The 22,411-nt window shown below is 47.3% G+C and overlaps 1 protein-coding gene across 7 annotated transcripts in view; it reads right to left on the bottom strand.

The window, feature by feature from the left end:
* KIF7 (kinesin family member 7) overlaps positions 1 to 22,411 on the bottom strand; it is a 33,653-nt gene that overhangs the window by 4,543 nt on the left and 6,699 nt on the right. For 2 of the 7 annotated variants that reach the window (XM_060097372.1, XM_060097371.1), the window contains exons 7-19: positions 21,658 to 21,885; positions 20,594 to 20,733; positions 20,086 to 20,201; positions 19,750 to 19,902; positions 18,289 to 18,491; positions 17,027 to 17,224; positions 16,502 to 16,627; positions 16,129 to 16,305; positions 14,839 to 15,054; positions 13,912 to 14,118; positions 13,548 to 13,746; positions 13,316 to 13,462; positions 12,843 to 13,112 (exon numbers count right to left, since the gene is read on the bottom strand). In XM_060097372.1, coding sequence (XP_059953355.1) covers positions 12,843 to 13,112; positions 13,316 to 13,462; positions 13,548 to 13,746; positions 13,912 to 14,118; positions 14,839 to 15,054; positions 16,129 to 16,305; positions 16,502 to 16,627; positions 17,027 to 17,224; positions 18,289 to 18,491; positions 19,750 to 19,902; positions 20,086 to 20,201; positions 20,594 to 20,733; positions 21,658 to 21,885 — 2,380 coding nt within the window. Of the gene's footprint in view, positions 1 to 12,184; positions 13,113 to 13,315; positions 13,463 to 13,547; positions 13,747 to 13,911; positions 14,119 to 14,838; positions 15,055 to 16,128; positions 16,306 to 16,501; positions 16,628 to 17,026; positions 17,225 to 18,288; positions 18,492 to 19,749; positions 19,903 to 20,085; positions 20,202 to 20,593; positions 20,734 to 21,657; positions 21,886 to 22,411 lie in introns of those variants that run through there. The other 5 variants (XM_060097367.1, XM_060097366.1, XM_060097370.1 and 2 more) reach the window with 4 other exon arrangements.

Here is a 22,411-nt window from a genome sequence, read left to right on the forward strand (position 1 = left end):
CAGAGAGTCCCATACAGGATAAACCCAAGCAGGAACATGGTGAGACACATATTAATCAAACTGACAAAAATTAAGAACAAAGAGAAAATATTAAAAGCAACAAGAGAAAAGCAAATAACATGCAAGGGAGTTTCAGCTGATTTTTCAGCAGAAACTCTGCAGGCCACAAGGGAGTGGCATAATTTATTTAAAGTGATGAAAGGGAAAAACCTACGACAAGAATACTCTAACTCTACCCAGCAAGGCTCTCGTCCAGATTTGATGGAGAAATCAAAAGCTTTACAGACAAGCAAAAGCTAACAGAATTCAGCAGCACCAAACCAGCTTTACAACAAATGCTAAAGGAACTTATTGAGGCAGAAAAGAAGGCCACAACTAAAAACAAGAAAATTACAAATGGGAAAGCTCACCGGTAAAGACAAACATACTGAAAAGGTAGAAAATCATCCACACACAAATATGATATCAAAACCATCACTGTGGGCTTCCCTGGTGGCGCAGTGGTTGGGAGTCTGCCTGCCGATGCGGGGGACACGGGTTCATGCCCCAGTCCGGGAGGATCCCACATGCCATGGAGCGGCTGGGCCCGTGAGCCATGGCCGCTGGGCCTGCGCGTCCAGAGCCTGTGGTCCGCAATGGGAGGGGCCACGGCAGTGAGAGGCCCGCGTACCGAAAAAAAAAAAATCATTGTGAGAATATAAATGCAGGATATTGGAAAAGCATTTGAAATTAAGAGACCAGCAACTGAAAACAATCTTGTATATATATAGACTGCTGTATCAAAACCTCATGGTAACTGCAAACCAAAAATCTACAATAGATACACAGACAAAAAGAAAAAGCAATCCAAACACAACAATAAAAATAGTCATCAAATCACAAGAGAACAAAAGAGGAAGGGAAAAAAAAAGACCTACAAAAACAAATCCAAAACAACATGATGGCAATAAGAACATACATATTGATAATTTCCTTAAATGTAAATGGATTAAATGAGCCAACCAAAAGGCACAGACTGGCTGAATGGATACAAAAACAAGACCCATATATATGCTGTCTACAACAGACCCACTTCAGATCTAGGGACAGATAAAGACTGAAAGTGAGGGGATGGAAAAAGGTATTCCATACAAATGGAAATCAAAAGAAAGCTGGAGTAGCAATACTCATATCAGACAAAATAGACTTTAAAATAAATACTGTTACAAGAGACATAGAAGGACACTACATAATAATCAAGGGATCAATCCAAGAAGATATAACAATTATAAATATATATGCCTACAAAATAGGAGCACCTCAACATATAAGGCAAATGCTAACAGCCATAAAAGGAGGAACTAACAGTAACACAATAATAGTGGGGGACTTTAACACACCATTTACATCAATGGACATATCACCCAGACAGAAAATTAATAAGGAAACAGGCCTTAAAGGACACATTAGACCTGATGGGCTTAACTGATATTTACAGAACTTTCCATCTGGAAGCAGCAGAATACACATTCTTCTCAAGTATGCATGGAACATTCTCCAGGATAGATCATATGCTGGGCCACAAAGCAAGCCTCCATAAATTTAAGAAAATTGAAATCGTATCAAGCATCTTCTCCAACCACAACACTATGAGATTAGAAATCAATTACAGGAAAAAAAAACTGTAAAAAAGCACAAACTTATGGAGCTAAACAATATGTCACTAAACGACCAATGGATCACTGAAGAAATCAAAGAGGAAATCAAAAAATACTTAGAGACAAATGACAACAGAAACACGATGATCCAAAACCTATGGGACACAGCAAAAGCAGTTCTAAGAGGGAAGTTTATAGCAATGCTATCTTACCTCAGGAAACAAAAAATTCTCAAACAACCCAAACTTACACCTAAAGCAACTAGAGAAAGAACAAGTAAAACCCAAAGTTAGTAAAAGGAAAGAAATCATAACAGAGCAGAAATAAATAGAAACAATAGAAAAGACCAATAAAGCTAAAAGCTCATTCTTTGAAAAGATAGGCAAAATTGATAAAACTTTAGCCAGACTCATCAGAAAAAATAGGGAGAGGGTTCAAATCAATAAAATTAGAAATGAAAAAGAAGCTACAACTGACACCACTGAAATACAAAGGATCATAAGAGACTACTACAAGCAACTATATGCCAATTAAATGGACACTCTAGAAGAAATGGACAACTTCTTAGAAAGGTACAACCTTCTAAGACTGAACCAGGAATAAATAGAAAATATAAACAGACAAGTCACAAGTACTGAAACTGAAACTGTGATTTAAAAACTTCCAACAAACAAAAGTCCAGGACCAGATGGCTTCACAGGTGAATTCTATCAAACATTTAAAGAAGAGTTAACACCTATCCTGAAACTATTCCAAAAAATTGCAGAGGAACGAACACCCCCAAACTCATTCTATGTGGCCACCATCACCCTGATACCAAAACCAGACAAAGATATCACAAAAAAGGAAAATTACAGGCCAATATCACTGATGAACATAGATGCAAAAATCCTCAACAAAATACTACCGAACAGAATCTAACAATACATTAAAAGGATCATACACCATAATCAAGTAGGATTTATCCCAGGGATGCAAGGACTTTTCCATATCTGCAAATCACTCAGTATGATACACCACATGAACAAACTGAAGAATAAAACCCATATGATCATCTCAGTAGATGAAGAAAAAGCTTTTGACAAAATTCAACACCCATTTATGATAAAAACTCTCCAGAAAGTGGGCCTAGAGGGAATTTATCCCAACATAATAAAGAATTAAAATATGACATGACAGACACACAGCTAACATCATTCTCAATGGTGAAAAGCTGAAAGCATTTCCTTTAAGATCAGGAACAAGACAAGGATGTCCACTCTTGCCACTTTTATTCAACATAGTTTTGGAAGTCCTAGCCTCAGCAATCAGAGAAAAAAAAGAAATAAAAGGAACCCAAATTGGAAAAGAAGTAAAACTGTCACTGTTTGCAGATGACATGATAATTACTATACATAGAAAATCCTAAAGATACTGTCAGAAAACTACTAGAGCTCATCAATGCATTCAGTAAGGCTGCAGGATACAAAATTAATGCACAGAGATCTCTTGCATTCCTATATACTAACAATGAAAGATCAGAAAGAGAAATTAAGGAAACAATCCCATTCACCATTGCAATGAAAAGAATAAAATACCTATGAATAAACCTACCTAAGGAGGCAAAAGACCTGTACTCTGAAAACTATAAGATGCTGATGAAAGAAACTGAAGATGACACAAACAGGTGGAAAGATATACCATGTTCTTGGATTGGAAGAACCAACACTGTCAAAATGACTATACTACCCAGGGCAATCTACAGATTCAGTGCAATCCCTATCAAATTATCTATGGCACTTTTCACAGAACTAGAACAAAAAATTTTTTAATTTGTATGGAAACACAAAAGACCCCAAATAGCCACAACAATCCTGAGAAAGAAAAACAGAGATGGAGGAATCAGGCACTTTGACTTCAGACTATACTACAAAGCTACAGTAATCAAATTACTACAGTAATCAAAACAGTATGGTCCTGGCACAAAAACAGACACATAGATCAATGGAACAGGATAGAAAGCCCCAAAATAAACCCACGCACCTATGGTCAATTAATCTACAACAAAGGAGGAAAGGACATACAATGTAGAAAAGACAGTCTCTTCAATAAGTGGTGCTGGGAAAACTGGACAGATGCATTAATAAAAGAATGAAACTATTTTTGTGTATGGTGTTAACCATACACAAAAATAAACTCAAAATGGATTAAAGACCTAAATGTAAGACTGGATACTATAAAACTCTTAGAGGAAAACATAGGCAGAACACTCTTTGACATAAATCACAGCAATATCTTTTTGGATCCACCTCCCAGAGTAATGAAAATAAAAACAAAAACAAACAAATGGGACCTAATTAAACTTAAAAGCTTTTGCACGGCAAAGGAAACCATAAACAAAATGAAGACAGCCCACAGAATGGGAGAAAATATTTGCAAACGAAGTGACAACCAAGGGATTAATCTCCAAATATACAAACAGCTCATGCAGCCTTATATAAAAAAAAAACAAACAACCCAATCAAAAAATGGGCAGAACAGCTAAATAGACATTTCTTCAAAGAAGATATACAGATGGCCAAAACGCACATGAAAAGATGTTCAGAGAAATAAAAATCAAAACTACAATGAGGTATCACCTCACACCAGTCAGGATGGCCATCATCAAAAAGTCTAGGAGAGGGCCTCCCTGGTGGCGCAGTGGTTGAGAGTCCGCCTGCCGATGCAGGGGATACGGGTTCGTGCCCCGGTCTGGGAGGATCCCATATGCCGCGGAGCGGCTGGGCCCGTGAGCCATGGCCGCTGGGCCTGCGCATCCGGAGCCTGTGCTCCGCAACGGGAGAGGCCACAACAGTGAGAGGCCCGCATACCGCAAAAAGAAAAAAAAAAAAAAAAAAAAAGTCTAGGAGATAGGGGAAGATGGCGGAAGAATAAGACACAGAGATCACCTTCCTCCCCACAGATACACCAGAAATTCATCTACACGTGGAACAACTCCTACAGAACACCTACTGAATGCTGGCAGAAGACCTCAGACACCTCAAAAGGCAAGAAACTCCCCACGTACCTGGGTGGGGCAAAAGAAAAAAGAATAAACAGAGACAAAAGGATAGGGATGGGACCTGCACCAGTGAGAGGGAGCTGTGAAGGAGGAAAGGTTTCCACACACTAGGAAGCCCCTTCGCGGGCGGAGACTGTGGGTGGCGGAGGGGGAAGCTTCGGAGTAGCGGAGGAGAGCACAGCAACAGGGGAGCGGAGGGCAAAGCGGAGAGATTCCTGCACAGAGGATGGGTGCCGACCGGCACTCACCAGCCCCAGAGGCTTGTCTGCTCAGCCGCCGGGGCGGGCGGGGCTGGGAGCTGAGCCTCGGGTTTCGGGTTTCGGTTGGAGCGCAGGGAGAGGACTGGGGTTGGTGGCGTGAACACAGCCTGAAGGTGTTAGTGCACCACGGCTGGCCGGGAGGGAGTCTGGGAAAAAGTCTGGACCTGCCGACGCAAGAGACTTTTTCTTGCCTCTTTGTTTCCTGGTGCGCAAGAAGAGGGGATTAAGAGTGCTGCTTAAAGGAGCTCCAGAGACGGGCGCGAACCGTGGCTAAAAGCGTGGACCCCAGAGACGGGCGTGGGACGCTGGGGCTGCTGCTGCTGCTGCCAAGAGTCCTGTGTGCGAGCACAGGTCACTGTCCACGCCCCCTTTCCAGGGAGCCTGTGCAGCCCGCCATTGCCGGGGTCCCAGGATCCAGGGACGGCTTCCCCGGGAGAGCACACGGCGTGCCTCAGGCTGGTGCAACATCATGCTGGCCTCTGCCGCCGCAGGCTCCCCCCAGCCTGGGTGAGCCAGAGTCCCCGAAACAGCTGCTCCTTTAACCCCGTCCTGTCTGAGCGAAGAACAGATGCCCTCTGGCGACCTACAGGCAGAGGCGGGGCCAAAGCCAAAGCTGAGACCCGGGAGCTGTGAGAATAAAGAAGAGAAAGGGAAATCTCTCCCAGCATTTGCAGAAGCAGCAGATTAAAGCTCCACAATCAACTTGATGTACCCTGCATCTGTGGAATACATGAATAGACAACGAATCATCCCAAATTGAGGAGGTGGACTTTGAGAACAAGATTTATGATTTTTTCCCCTTTTCCTCTTTTTACAACAAATTATCCCAAATGGAGGAGGTGGACTTTGAGAGCAAGATTTATGACTTTTTCCCCTTTTCCTCTTTTTGTGAATGTGTATGTGTATGCTTCTGTGTGAGATTTTGTCTGTATAGCTTTGCTTCCACCATTTGTCCCAGGGTTCTATCTGTTCTTTTTTTTTTAATTTTAAAAAAATTTTTTTAATAATAATTTTTTTATTTTAATAACGCTATTATATTTTATACTTTATTCTATTTTACTTTATCTTCTCTCTTTCTCCTTTTCCTACCTTCCCTCTTTCCTCCCTCCCTCCCTCCTTTCTTTCTTTCCTTCTTTCTTTCTTACTTTCTTTCTTTCTACTTCTACTAATTCTTTCTTTCTACTTTTCCTCCCTTTTATTCTGAGCCGGGTGGATGAAAGGCTCTTGGTGCTGCAGCCAGGAGTCAGTGCTGTGCCTCTGAGGCAGGAGAGCCAACTTCAAGACACTGGTCCACAAGAGACCTCCCAGTTCCACATAATATCAAACGGTGACAATCTCCCAGAGATCTCCATCTCAACACCAGCACCCAGCTTCACTCAGCGACCAGCAAGCTACAGTGCTGGACACCTTAGGCCAAGCAACTAGCAAGACAGGAACACAACCCCACCCATTAGCAGAGAGGCTGCCTAAAAACATAATAAGGCCACAGACACCCCAAAACACACCACCAGACGTGGACTGCCCACCAGAAAGACAAGATCCCGCCTCATCCACCAGAACATAGGCACTAGTCCCCTCCACCAGGAAGCCTACACAACCCACTGAACCAACTTTAGCCACTGGGGACAGACACCAAAAACAACGGGAACTATGAACCTGCAGCCAGCAAAAAGGAGACCCCCAAACACAGTAAGATAAGCAAAATGAGAAGAGAGAAAAACACACAGCAGGTGAAGGAGCAAGATAAAAACCCACCAGACCTAACAAATGAAGAGGAAATAGGCAGTCTACCTGAAAAAGAATTCAGAATAATGATAGTAAAGATGATCCAAAATCTTGGAAACAGAATAGACAAAATGCAAGAAACAGTTAACAAGGACCTAGAAGAACTAAAGACGAATCAAGCAATGATTAGAAACACAATAAATGAAATGAAAAATACTCTAGATGGGATCAATAGCAGAATAACTGAGGCAGAAGAACGGATAAGTGACATGGAAGATAAAATAGTGGAAATAACTACTGCAGGGCAGAATAAAGGAAAAAGAATGAAAAGAACTGAGGACAGTCTCAGAGACCTCTGGGACAACATTAAACGCACCAACATTCGAATTATAGGGGTTCCAGAAGAAGAAGAGAAAAAGAAAGGGACTAAGAAAATATTTGAAGAGATTATAGTTGAAAACTTCCCTAATATGGGAAAGGAAATAGTTAATTAAGTCCAGGAGGCACAGAGAGTCCCATACAGAATAAATCCAAGGAGAAATACGCCAAGATGCATATTAATCAAACTGTCAAAAATTAAACACAAAGAAAACATATTAAAAGCAGCAAGGGAAAAACAACAAATAACACACAAGGGAATCCCCATCAGGTTAACAGCTGATCTTTCAGCAGAAACTCTACAAGCCAGAAGGGAGTGGCAGGACATATTTAAAGTGATGAAGGAGAAAAACCTGCAACCAAGATTACTCTACCCAGCAAGGATCTCATTCAGATTTGATGGAGAAATTAAAACCTTTACAGACAAGCAAAAGCTGAGAGAGTTCAGCACCACCAAACCAGCTTTACAACAAATGCTAAAGGAACTTCTCTAGGCAAGAAACACAACAGAAGGAAAATACCTACAATAACGAACCCAAAACAATTAAGAAAATGGGAATAGGAACACACATACCGATAATTACCTTAAATGTAAATGGACTAAATGCTCCCACCAAAAGACACAGATTGGCTGAATGGATACAAAAACAAGACCCATATATATGCTGTCTAAAAGAGACCCACTTCAGACCTAGAGATACATACAGATTGAAAGTAAGGGGATGGAAAAAGATATTCCATGCAAATGGAAATCAAAAGAAAGCTGGAGTAGCAATTCATGTATCAGACAAAATAGACTTTAAAATAAAGACTACTAGAAGAGACAAAGAAAGAAACTACATAATGATCAAGGGATCGATCCAAGAAGAAGATATAACAATTGTAAATATTTATGTACCCAACATAGGAGCACCTCAATACATAAGGCAAATACTAACAGCCATAAAAGGGGAAATCGACAGTAACACACTCATAGTAGGGGACTTTAACACCCTACTTTCACCAATGGACAGATCATCCAAAATGAAAATAAATAAGGAAACACAAGCTTTAAATGATACATTAAACAAGATGGACTTAATTGATATTTATAGGACATTCCATCCAAAAACAACAGAATACACATTTTTCTCAAGTGCTCATGGAACATTCTCCAGGATAGATCATATCTTGGGTCACAAATCAAGCCTTGGTAAATTTAAGAAAATCGAAATTGTATCAAGTATCTTTTCTGACCACAATGCTATGAGACTAGATATCAATTACAGGAAAAGATCTGTAAAAAATACAAACACATGGAGGCTAAACAATACACTACTTAATAACGAAGTGATCACTGAAGAAATCAAAGAGGAAATTAAAAAATACCTAGAAACAAATAACAATGGAGACACAACGACCCAAAACCTATGGGATGCAGCAAAAGCAGTTCTAAGGAGGAAGTTTATAGCAATACAATCCCACCTTAAGAAACAGGAAATATCTCGAGTAAACAACCTGACCCTGCACCTAAAGCAATTAGAGGAAGAACGAAAAAACCCCAAAGTTAGCAGAAGGAAAGAAATCATAAAGATCAGATCAGAAATAAATGAAAAAGAAATGAAGGAAACGATAGCAAAGATCAATAAAACTAAAAGCTGGTTCTTTGAGATGATAAACCATTAGCCAGACTCATTAAGAAAAAAAGAGAGAAGACTCAAATCAATAGAATTAGAATGAAAAAGGAAAAGTAACAACTGACACTGCAGAAATACAAAGGATCATGAGAGATTACTACAAGCAACTCTATGCCAATAAAATGGACAACCTGGAAGAAATGGACAAATTCTTAGAAATGCACAACCTGCCAAGACTGAATCAGGAAGAAATAGAAAATATGAATAGATCAATCACAAGCACTGAAATTGAAACTGATTAAAAATCTTCCAACAAACAAAAGCCCAGGACCAGATGGCTTCACAGGCGAATTCTATCAAACATTTAGAGAAGAGCTAACACCTATCCTTCTCAAACTCTTCCAAAATATAGCAGAGGGAGGAACACTCCCAAACTCATTCTACGAGGCCACCATCACCTTGATACCAAAACCAGGCAAGGATGTCACAAAGAAAGAAAACTACAGGCCAATATCACTGATGAACATAGATGCAAAAATCCTCAACAAAATACTAGCAAACAGAATCCAACAGCACATTAAAAGGATCATACACCATAATCAAGTAGGGTTTATTCCAGGAATGCAAGGATTCTTCAATATACGCAAATCAATCAATGTCATATACCATATTAACAAATTGAAGGAGAAAAACCATATGATCATCCCAATAGATGCAGAGAAAGCTTTTGACAAAATTCAACACCCATTTATGATAAAAACCCTGCAGAAAGTAGGCATAGAGGGAACTTTCCTCAACATAATAAAGGCCATATATGACAAACCCAAAGCCAACATTGTCCTCAATGGTGAAAAACTGAAACCATTTCCACTAAGATCAGGAACAAGACAAGGCTGCCCACTCTCACCACTCTTATTCAACCTAGTTTTGGAAGTTTTAGCCACAGCAATCAGAGAAGAAAAGGAAATAAAAGGAATCCAAATGGGAAAAGAAGAAGTAAAGCTGTCACTGTTTGCAGATGACATGATACTACACGTAGAGAATCCTAAAGATGCTACCAGAAAACTACTAGATCTAATCAATGAATTTGGTAAAGTAGCAGGATACAAAATTAATGCACAGAAATCTCTGGCATTCCTGTACACTAATGATGAAAAATCTGAAAGTGAAATCAAGAAAACACTCCCATTTACCCTTGTAACAAAAAGAATAAAATATCTAGGAATAAACCTACCTAAGGAGACAAAGGACCTGTATGCAGAAAATTATAAGACACTGATGAAAGAAATTAAAGATGATACAAATAGATGGAGAGATATACCGTGTTCCTGGATTGGAAGAATCAATATTGTGAAAATGACTCTACTACCCAAAGCAATCTACAGATTCAATGCAATCCCTATCAAATTACCACTGGCATTTTTCACAGAACTAGAACAAAAAATTTCAAAATTTGTTTGGAAAAACAAAAGACCCCAAATAGCCAAAGCAATCTTGAGAAGGACAAACGGAGCTGGAGGAATCAGGCTCCCTGACTTCAGACTATACTACAAAGCTACAGTAATCAAGACAGTGTGGTACTGGCACAAAAACAGAAAGATAGATCAATGGAACAGGATAGAAAGCCCAGAGATAAACCCACGCACATATGGTCACCTTATCTTTGATAAAGGAGGCAGGAATGTACAGTGGAGAAAGGACAGTCTCTTCAATAAGTGGTGCTGGGAAAACTGGACAGGGACATGTAAAAGTATGAGATTAGATCACTCCCTAACACCATACACAAAAATAAGCTCAAAATGGATTAAAGACCTAAATGTAAGGCCAGAAACTATCAAACTCTTAGAGGAAAACATAGGCAGAACACTCTATGACATAAAGCACAGCAAGATCCTTTTGGACCCACCTCCTAGAGAAATGGAAATAAAAACAAAAATAAACAAATGAGACCAAATGAAACGTCAAAGCTTTTGCACAGCAAAGGAAACCATAAACAAGACCAAAAGACAACCCTCAGAATGGGAGAAAATATTTGCAAATGAAGCAACTGACAAAGGATTAATCTCCAAAATTTATAAGCAGCTCATGCAGCTCAATAGCAAAAAAAACAAACATCCCAATCCAAAAATGGGCGGAAGACCTAAATAGACATTTCTCCAAAGAAGATATACAGACTGCCAACAAACACATGAAAGAATGCTCAACATCATTAATCATTAGAGAAATGCAAATCAAAACAATGAGATATCATCTCACACCAGTCAGAATGGCCATCATCAAAAAATCTAGAAACAATAAATGCTGGAGAGGGTGTGTAGAAAAGAGAACACTTTTGCACTGCTGGTGGGAATGTGAATTGGTACAGCCACTATGGAGAACAGTATGGAGGTTCCTTAAAAAACTACAAATAGAACTACCATATGACCCAGCAATCCCACTACTAGGCATATACCCTGAGAAAACCATAATTCAAAAAGAAACATGTACCAAAATGTTCATTGCAGCTCTATTCACAATAGCCCGGAGATGGAAACAACCTAAGTGTCCATCATCGGATGAATGGATAAAGAAGATGTGGCACATATATACAATGGAATTTTACTCAGCCATAAAAAGAAATGAAATTTTGTAATGAGGTGGATAGACCTAGAGTCTGTCATACAGAGTGAAGTAAGTCAGAAAGAGAGAGACAAATACCGTATGCTAACACATATACATGGAATTTAAGGAAAAAAAAAAAGTCATGAAGATCCTAGGGGTAAAACAGGAATAAAGACACAGACCTACTAGAGAATGGACTTGAGGATATGGGGAGGGGGAAGGGTAAGCTGTGACAAAGCGAGAGAGAGGCATGGACATATATACACTACCAAACGTAAGGTAGATAGATAGTGGGAAGCAGCCGCATAGCACAGGGAGATCAGCTCGGTGCTTTGTGACCACCTGGAGGGGTGGGATAGGGAGGGTGGGAGGGAGGGAGATGCAAGAGGGAAGGGATGTGGGAACAGATGTATATGTATAACTGATTCACTTTGTTATAAAGCAGAAACTAATAAAATCCTTTAAAAAAAAGTCTACAAACAATAAATGCTGGAGAGGGTGTGGAGAAAAGGGAACCCTCCTACACTGTTGGTGGGAATATAAATTGATACAACCATTATGGAGGACAGTATGGAGGTTCCTTAAAAAACTAAAAATAGAGCTACCATATGATCCAGCAATCCCACTCCTAGGCATATATCTGGAGAAAAACATAATTTGAAAAGATACATGCACCACAATGTTCATTGCAGCACTATTTACAATAGCCAAGACATGGAAGCAACCTATATGTCCATCGATAGAGGAATGGATAAAGACATGGTATATATATACAATGGAATATTACTCAGCCATAAAAAGAATGAAATAATGCCACTTGCAGCAACATGGGTGGGCCTAGAGATTATCATACTAAGTGAAGTAAGTCAGACAAAGTCAAATATCATATGGTATCACTTATATGTGGAATCTAAAAAAATGATACAAATGAACTTATTTAGAAAACAGAAAGAGACTCACAGACTTTGAAAACAAATTTACAGTTACCAAAGGGAAAAGGTAAGGGGAGGGATAAATTAGGAGTTTGGGATTAACATATACACCCTACTATATATAACATAGATAATCAACAAGGACCTACTATATAGCACAGGGAACTCTACTCAATAATCTGTAATAAGCTATATGGGCAAAGAATCTGAAAAAGAATAGATATATGTATATGCATAACTGAATCACTTTGCTGGACACCTGAAACTAACACAACACTGTAAATCACCTATACTCTAATATGAAATAAAATTTTTTTTAAAAGCCAAAAGGTGGCAATTGGGTATCGCAGCTTAAAGGAAATGAATGGTAGGAATCTACATCTTTTTTAAACAGTTCTGGGCTGTGGCCCAAATTTGTTGACTCCAATTAGAAATATCAGGACCTGATTCAGAGTTTGAGGTAAGGATTCCTTCACAGAAAGGAGCGTCGACATCACAACTTTCAGCAGGCTCCAAATCTCCCTCCAAGACTGACTCTGCCCCAAGAGCCTACAGGGGGTTTTTTCTGACATCAATCATCCCTGGGCTGGTCCTTCGCAGTTCCCGCCGGGGCTTGGGCAAGGGCCCGAGGTTCCAGGGCAGACCCATCTCACCTACAGGCAGCATCCGCCCCACCAAGGGTTCAGCGGCCTCCCGCTGCCGTAGCTCCTCAGGGGAACCCTGCTCCTCGCTGCACAGGCTCGAGCGTTTCCACGTCAACGGTAATGGGGCACGGACCAAGTCCCGCATCTCCTCACGGGCACGGGGCACACCCTCAGTGATGGGGGGCTGCCACAGAGGCTCAGGTGCCAGGTGGGGCTCGTCTTCACTTCCAGGGGCTTGTCTGTTCTCCGGGCACAGGGTCCTCTTCTCCCCACCTGTCACTGGGAATAACAACATCCTTGTCAGAAATGGAGTAGCAGCACCTTCCTGAAGTCCGAGCTTTCCAATGCCCCAGTGCAATAAGCAACATGTGAAATGACCCAAGAGCTGAAGTTAGAGTGGTTTCTAAGCTTTCTCCAAAACAAAGAACACCTGACGTCAAGGCAAAGCATTGGCCAGGCTGGTGACAGCACATAACAATTACCCCTGCTCTGGCCGGCAGCATTCAAACTACTGAGCTTCTGTTTCAGTTCCTGGTTGATCCACATGTGGCGGCCCAGCTCCTTCTCCAGAGCTTGAATTCTGGTCTCATACTGCCTCTTGCTGTCTGCTAACCCTTCACCAAGGTGGTCTGGAGGGAAAAGGCAGAAACAGGTGGCAAGGGGCTATGGGCAGGCAGCAGTCACCACGTTCTTTGGGGCAGGCCTAGGCCTCACCTCGACTCTGCTGGAGGAGGAGCTGGATGTTCTGCTCGTGCTCCTTCTGCTGCAGGGTCAGCTGGCGGTCCATCTCCAGGTGCTGCCGCTCTAGAGCCACCTCCAGCCAATAGACCAGCCTCTGCTGCTCCTCCAGCTGCATCTCCAGCTCCGAGAAGGCAATCTGCTGCTGGTGCTGCTCCTCTCGGAGCGTCACCACCTGTCCCAAGGCCCAGCCAGGCTCAGCCCCAGTGCTGGCTCCCTTCACCCAGGGAATCCTCAACCAGGGGCAGCACGTATTTGGCCAACTAGCTGCCAATGCCATCAACCTTCTCCCACCGAGTTCCAGAAGGAGGAGTCAGGGGCTCGTGGGCCGGTGACCCACCTTGTCAAAGTACTTGCAGAGTAGAGCTCTGGTCTCCGAGGATGAGAGGTAGCTGAGCTTGGCCATGAGGTTCATCTCGCACTGGGACAGCAAGGAAGCCGAGGCCCGCAGCACCCGCTGGCGGCACGTGATGGCCTCGTTCTTGTACTCGATGGCAGCGTCCAGGGCCTCGATGGCCTCGTCCAGCTGAAACAGCGTCCGCTCCTCCTGCGGGGACATGGGACGTGTGGAGGTGGAGCACTGGCTTCCTGCTCCACGGAACGCCCGCTCCCTGAACAGGTCCCGGGCAGGCTTGCAACAGTCACACGCAGCCATGACTCAGCCCGTACGTGTCCCCTCGTCCTAGCGCAGGGTCAGCACATGGAGAGAGGGGCCCCTGGCCACTACGGCAGGAACAGGGACGTTTCCATCTCAGCCTCAGCCCTGGGGGGTACGGGAGGCTGGGGCTCACCAAGAGGCTGCCCTCTGGAGCACGTGGCCTCTGGCGTGACGTGCACTCGGGAGACCTTGAACTGAAGGGAAGGCGTGCTGGGACCACAGAGGCACCCAGGATCTGCTGAGGTCCGCTGCTCTTAACATGGGCTTTCTCTGCTGTCAGGAGGGCAAACCTGTGTGGCTATGACGTGTGCTGACATGGTCCCAACTCTCATCCCATGTTAGGGAGTTGAGAGGTGTGAGCACGTGATACATACACGAGGCCAACGTGCCGCAGGACACGGAACGAGTCCAGAGTCCAGCTGGGTGGGACCGAGGGCAGCCAGGCACAGCCGTGTGTCCCAGACACGGGGGCTGGAGCCGGCGGTGGGGAGAGCCAGTTCTGTGCGCTCTTGCTGGGCTAACACCCGGGAGGAATGCGTGCGTGTCCAAAAGCAGCAAGGCCCGCACCCAGCGTGGAGCACGCGGCCAGGGCCAGCCCGCGGGGCGCACCTCAGGCGACAGCAGGCTGCCCTGCCTCAGCTTGCCATCAATCTCCAGCCGCTGCTTCAGCAGCGCATCCTTCTCCTGGCGCAGGGCGTCGATCTCCCCGCGGATCTGCTGCTGGCTCTGGGCACTGCCCTGCCGCAGCTGCCCGCTCTTCTCGGAGAGCTCCTTCTCCAGGTGCTCCAGCCGGCTGGACACACGCACAATGTCCTCGTTGAGGGCCTGGGGGCGGCACAGCTAGCAATTAGGGAAGAAGCAGGCCCCATCCTCCCCAGGGCGACAGGGATGGCCCAGCCCCACCATGGGATGCTGAGGAGCAGTGCTGCTCCGCGGGAGGCCTGACTCTCAGCTCTGCATAAGCCGGGGAGTGGGGGCCTATGGGACCCAAGCCTCTGAAGAGGGGCCCCCAGAGACGGCCTGGAAGGAGGATACAGACAAGCTGAGGAAAGGGCAGTCCTGACAAGGAGGGGACGACCCGGGCAGAAACAGAGCAGGATGGTGGTGGTCTGTCACTGCGATGACGTGACTCCAGCTTGCGATGGGAATTATGGGGAATCAGTGGCCAAATCCCAAAGGCCCTTCTGGGGACCCGATGTGGGAGGAAGTAAGGGCTCTAGTGGCCGAGGGAAGTTCCAGATAATCCAGCTGAACCCTCTTGGACTCCATGAGGGCAGAAGTGAGTCTGGAACCCTATGGGAATCTAGCCTGAGCACCCGCTCCTGGAAGAGGCTCTGGGATTTGTGTGTGACATACCCCTTCTCTGATCCTCATGGCCACACTGTGATTCCATCTGACAGAGGAGGAAGGTATGGCTCAGAAGCTTCCTGCTCAAGAGGAGGCAATGAGGCCTAGCGGAGCTGGGTGGGGCCAGGTTCGTCTGCCTCCAGTGCCAGTGAAGGCTCTTCCTCTCTGGCCACACCACCTCTCCATACCTGTGGTTCCCTGTTCTGCCTGCACAGTCCAGAGCAGGTGGTTAATGAGGTAAAATGAATTGTGGGGTAGATACTTGGAGAGGTTCTTCTACCCACACAGCAGCACCTGCATCACAGACACCCTAAAGCCCTAGAATTCTTGAGAGATCCATAGGATATAGCCTGACCTGACTGGAACTTACCTGGCAGGGACATCACCTAGAAGAACCGCACCTGTCTAGAACTCACCTGGCAGTGTTATCAACTGGAGAGATCTCACTTGGAAGGACCTCACCTGATGGAATCTCACCTGGCAGGACCTCACCCGGCAGAAACTCAGCTGGCAGGCTCTCTCCTTGCTGGACCTCACCTGGCAGGACCTCACCTGGCTGGACCGCAGGCGCTTGCTCTCCAGCCCCGTCTTCTCCTGCATCAGGGCCTCCTTCTTGGCCAGGATGGCTTCCCGCTTGTGGAGCTCCTCCCCTAGCTCCTCCAGGGCCCGCCGCTGCTGTAGGACCTTCTCCATCTCCTGGTCCAGCCACTTCTTCTGCTCCTCAATCTTCTGAGGGACAGTGGAGGAGGCGGGGAGGGAACTCAGCTCTCACCTCTGGCTGCGTGGGTGGTGCGGGCGGCCACCCGGGTCAGGTGGGGAGAATGGTGTACCCACCAGCTGACCCCCCAGGGACTCTAGCAACTGGCCAGGCTGCCCAGCCAGGCTGTGGGTGCCCCTGGGGGTGCAGGCTCAGCCCAGGCCCCACCTGTTGCTGCTCCAGGCTGACAACAGAGCCGTTGCTTCCGCTGCGCCGCTTCCTCTGAAATGCCGCAATCTCTTCTGTCTTGATCTTCAGGATCTTTTGCTGCTGCTCGTGCTTCAGCTCCAGCTCCTGGGGATGTGCAGGGTGAGAAGCTCAGTGGGCAGGGCCGTGAGTGGTACCCGCATCCTCCCAGAGCCTGTGATCCCCCAAGCCCAAAGGAGTGCCTACCCTGCTCCCAAGACAGCCCTGTGCAATCCCCAGCCTCGCCACCCCCAAGTCTTGCTGGGGACCCGCAAACAGAAGCAAACACTTGCAAGACGCTAGTCCCCTTATATAATTCATCCTACTGAATTCTCACCCTAGCCCTGAGTTTCCCATAACTCTCCTCATTTTCAAGTAAAAAAACAAATTCAGGGAAGCCAAGTGAGCTGCTTTATAAGGTCACGTGGCTGTAAGTGCTCCCCTGGCTGTGTGCCCCGCCTGGCTTCCTGGCTGGGATACAGGCACCCCACCGCCCAAGCGCCCGACCTTGACACGGTGCTGCCGCTTGTTCATCTCTGTCTCCAGGCGCCGCTTCTGCTCTGTCTCCTCACGAAGCCGCCTCTGCAGCTGCCCTTGCTGCTGCCGCATGAGCTGCACATTCCTCTCCAGCTCCTGCAGCCGCTTCTCGCTCTGGGCCGACAGCGACACCAGCCGCTCTGTCGCCTGCTTCTTCTCCTTCAGCACCTGGGACCAACACAGCCTCTGCTGGGCCACGCGTGGGGGCTGCCGAGAGCCTGGCATGGCGCCGGGCACTCAACAAGGGCAGGCAGGACAGAAGAACAGCGCATAGAGGGAAAACAGGCAGATGGATGACGGACTAATAAAAATATCAAAATTATAAGAATGTCAAGATACTACAATGCTTATCATGTACCAAGTGTTTCATCAAGTGCTCTCAGTACACTAAATGATCCTAACAATCTGATGAAAAGGTTTTAAAGGTTTCCTACTTAACAGATTAGGAAACTGAGGCACAGAGAGGTTAGGAAACTTGACCAAAGACACACAGCTAGTAAATGGCAGAGCTGGGATTCAAACCCAAGGAGTCAAGGCTCCAGAACCTGTGCTCTTAATCACTCTACTGTATGGTCTCTTGGACACCTGAACTGAGAAAAGAAGGAATGAATAATGGATGGACAGCTGCAAAGAAGAATGGATGGCAGGGTGGGTGGACAGACAGATGATGGGATCATATAAAGGTAAAACACAGAATGGACAGATAATGCAAGGGTCGATCATGGGGAACAGAAAGACAAATGAATAGACACATAAATGGATAGTTAGTCATACCAACTGATAAAAGGACAATCGGATGGATGGATTAGATAGACACATGGACTGATGGGTGGACGGACAGAGGAATGATGGTTTGGAGAGGTGGGTAAATGGAGAACTGGAAGGGTAGACAGATGGAGGGAGGCGGGGGGAGCTGCAGGAGCGGTTTCTCCCGATGCCCACCCCTCACCCTCACTGGTCTCCTAGATAGTCTTCGGGCAGGCCCCACCTCCCTGCCTCTGCTGTGTTTAAAGCTGAGCTGACTCCCAGCACCGCCAGCTTCTATCTAATGCCAGCCTCACCCAGAAAGACCAGGAGGGCGTTAGTGCCACCAGCCGGGGCTGGGGCACGAGGGCCTGAGCACCCACAGGTTCCACAGTGAGCTTGGGCTCCAGGGCTCACGTCTTGATCCCAGGACCCCAGCCTGGGAGGCTGCAACCACCCCCCCGTCCAGGGTCCGGACAGGTCAGTACCTGCGCTTGGCTCTGAGCAGCAGCAACCCTCTTGCGGAACTCCTGGAGCTGCGAACACTCGCTGGCATCCTGGGGCTCCTTGCCCTCAAGCTCCCGCAGCTGCCTCTGGCCTTCACTCAGCTCAGCCCGCACCCGCTCTGCCTCCTGCTCCAGCTCCCGGATGCGCTGGCTGTGCAGGCGGTTCAGGGCCTGGGCCGCCTTCCCTGGAAGAAAAGGCAAGGGTCGTGTCAGCACGGCCCCTCTGCCTGAAGATCATCGTAGCTCGTTCCCCTGGGAGCTTTTCCAGACCCCTGTCAGCCCTGGACACCTACATGGATTGTGCCACGACTCTGTACCCCTAGAGCCGTGATTTACTTAGTATTTTTATTTAAATTGACACACTTTTAAAAGTAGCCTTATCCATAGCAGTGACCCAGGGAAAATATGGGTTTACTTGTTTTATTTTTAACTAACACATGCTAAAGTAAATATGTAACTTGAGCCTGCATGCAACTAAGCCTCTAGAACTAACTTCCATTTGTAGGAAATATGGAGGACAGAGGGACAAGCTAAATGACACCACAGGAAGCTAATAGACAAACACAGAACATCTGGGGTTTGGAACATTCTATAGGATGACTGTGAAAAGGTGAGAGAAGGGAGATTTCAGAGAACTAACGTGCAAATATAATGTGTGGACAAGCCCGGAGCTGCACACAGACACTGCTGAAGAGCTGCTTCTGCTCTGGGCATTGAGAGGGCATTAGTTCTGTTAGACGTGCTAATGGCATTTTGGTTAAAATGTTGAAAAACAGGCATACTAAAAGGTGTAGGGATGAAATGACATGCTGTCCTGGATTTGCTTCAAAATATTTCAGCAAAGAAAAAAGGGAGAGATGAAACAAAACCGAGCAAAGCTTGGAAATGCTAAATCTGGTGATAGGGACTCTCATATGTCTGTTTGAAATTGTTCCCGGTGCATTTTGGAATAAATAAAATTATAACTATTAAAATTAAAAAGCTCAACTAGTCACCACCGAAAATCATCCCCTGCTTGTTCACCGGTATCACCAGTAGTAGACGTAGATGATTTGGGGACGCTGTTTGCTCCCGAGGACCAGGAGATTCTGTGCCCAGTGCGGTGCCTGACACACAGCAATTGATTAATATTATTGGGTTGGCCAAAAAATTCGTTTGAAAACCCGAACGAACTTTACGGCCAGCCCAATAATCAGAACTAATGCTTCCTGAAAGCCAGCCTAAGCACTTCACTTGAATTAGCTCATTTCAACAACCTATAAAGCAGGTTCAGTTACTATCTCCATTTCAGAGAGGAGAAAACTGAAGCACAGAGGCATTATCCTACGTGCTCAAGGTCACATATCTGGAAGAAACTGAGCTGGTTTACCAAACCTATGCCACCTGGACCCCGCTCCTAACCACCCTCAGGTGGGAGGCCAGCCCAAAAGCCCTCCCCCTCACCTGTGCGGACCAGCTCGCCTATGAGCTCCTCCTTCATGCGGATGTTGATGGCCAGCTCACGGATCTTCTGCTGGGCTTGGGCCAGCCGCCACTCAGAGGCCATGGCAGTGGGGGCCTGGCGGGGCTGAACCAGGGCTTGGCTCCCACCAACCACTGTAATAGGCTGACGGTCAGGGCTGCTGTCCCAGCTAACAGTGGGGGGGAGGGGAGGGGAGGGGAGGGGCATGCCCTGGCCAGGGGCAGCCAGGGGTTGTGTGTGGACTGTCCGGGGTGGCCAGTCCAGGACCATGAAGGGGAAAAGGGGTCAGGACCCTCTCTGTGCCCTACCCAGCTCACCTCTGGGCCCCGGGATGGTTGCACCCAGCTCCTCCAGGCGAAGCTCTGGGCCCTTCCTGTTGAGTGGACTCCCTGGGCGGGCCCCCATCCTCTGGCTCCCCTTACTGATCCTATTCCTGGAGGGCAGAAGTGGGAGCCTGTACCCCTCCCCAGCCCAGCTACCTCCTGGGCCCAGGAGGGGAAGAGAGGCCATCAGGGTCACTGTGACCCCAGGATGTCAGTCTGGCAGAATTCTGAGGCCAGCAGCTGAGCTTAGAGGGTGCAGGGCAGCTGGGGGAACCGAGGGCCACCTTGGAGGCTGAGAACCAGGAGGTCTGGGCCCATCCCCTCAGCACACTCACCCCAGCGAGAACTCTTGATTCAGAGCCCACAGTCCCTGCCTGCTCTCCCCCAAGGGCCGGCCAGGGCGACGCAGGTGAGGGCACCCTGAGACCCCAGTGGGATCCTCCTCCTGCCCAGCCAGGGCCCTGAGCTGGTCCTTGTCAGGTGGGCCGTGGGTCCCACTCACCTGCGTGGGTGCAGGATCCGTCGGGGTGGCTCCTCCTCCCCACGCTCCTCCTCTTCCTCTGATGCAGCTGAAGAGCCACTTCCCAGCCTCTCTCCCTCTGCCAGCAACTTGGCTCCAGCCTCCCCGCCATTTGTCACCCGCTAGGGGAATGCCAGGTTTCAGGATAGGAAGCTTCTAGGGCATTCTCCATCAGCCATCTCCCACCACCAAGTCTTTGCTCCCACCTACACCCCATGTTGCATGCTCCTCACATCTCTACCTCTTCCAGCCCTACCTTACCTTCAGGATCTAGCTCAAATGACACCTCTGGGAAGCCTTTCCAGTCTCAAGTCGGAGCAGGAGCTTCCTCCCTCTTCCCTCGCTCCTTCCTCTTCTCCCCCTCTTCTCTTCCCCCTCTCCACCCCTGCTCCGGCTCCCATAGCAAACCTGGCACTCCTCGGGGGACAACTGGTCCTTTCTATCTCGTATACAGGTCATCTGCACCAAGTTTTATCTCACCAACAATGCCCTGCTAGAGTAGGGGGGCTGCATAACAGGCTTCTGCCAAACCCACGTCCTCCCTCTCCTCAGTCCCTCAGGTCTTTAGAGCTGAGATGACCCAGAGCTCCCAGGCAGATGCAAGAGCAGCCTTTGTCCAAAAGGCCCCAAGTGACAGAACTAGAAACAAGAGACCAGGCTTGAGGAGCAGATTAGAGCTCAGGGAAGAGTGAACTTGCAAAGAAACGCATCCAAAGATGGAGAGGGTGTGGCCTCGGAGGTGATGAGCTCCCCACCCCTGGAGGTATGTGAGCTTTCCATTCCACACTGGAAGCCAGAACCCCCTCTATAACCTCCTCACTCTGAGCAATCTCCAGGTACTCCAGGGATGCTCAACGGCACCAGATCCTTCTGAGAAGGCCTACCCTAATTTTGGCCATTCCTCTAGGAACACCAGAAAGGGGCATCTCATAGCTGGTCCCATGAAAGCATGGGGTGAGGGACACATTCCCCAACATCACCTTCCCCTTCCAGAGCCTGCCCAGGTCAACAGGCCCAGCAGACACCCAGCCTCGCCACCTCCTCACCTCTCCCCAATTCTCAGGGCCAACTTCATCTCCAGGAAGGCAGGCAGGGGGCACCATGCCCAGCACACGGGTGTGGGCACCCCCCAGGGGGGCCGTGTGAGGCCGGGGCAGAAAGGACTCAGGAGGCAAGCCCTGCAAGAGCCCTGGGGCCCCCCAGCCAGGCCGCACCAGCTCCAGCCGCAGCCGCAGCTCTGCCATCTCCTCCTGCTGCTCACGAAGACGGTCGCTCTGCAAGACACGGTCCAGGTGCTGATGGGGCAACGCGGATGTGCGAAAGGTGAGGTGCAGGGATGCTGAGAGGCAGAAGTGCAGGAAACTGAAGAGCACGTCTGAGGCCACCCTGCCCTTTCTGTGCTAAAATGGAGGAGGGCCAAATACCTCTGACCACCTCTTGGTGTCCCTCCCGTGCACACACACTGCATTAGTTTGGGTTCAAACTCACCCACCCTGCCACATCTTATCACTCCCTCCATATCCATGCCATTCACTGCCACCAGAGGGCGCCAGGAACAATGCTGACCCAGTTACCCTGGGACAAAAGGAAAAGCCCAGCTCTGGAGTCTCATCCTGCTACCCCTCCAGTCCCACGTCCTATCCATCCTCATGACCATCCTGCACACCCACCCACGCCAATGTGTTCCTCACCTTCACACTTTTGCTCATACTGCGCACCCCCTATCTCTACCCATCCTGCCAGAACCCCCTCACCCACCCAGCTAACTTCTTCTCATCCTGACAGGCTCAGCTCAGTTTC

Source organism: Mesoplodon densirostris, chromosome 4, assembly GCF_025265405.1.
Source record: "Mesoplodon densirostris isolate mMesDen1 chromosome 4, mMesDen1 primary haplotype, whole genome shotgun sequence".
In the NCBI taxonomy this organism is placed as follows: domain Eukaryota; kingdom Metazoa; phylum Chordata; class Mammalia; order Artiodactyla; family Ziphiidae; genus Mesoplodon; species Mesoplodon densirostris.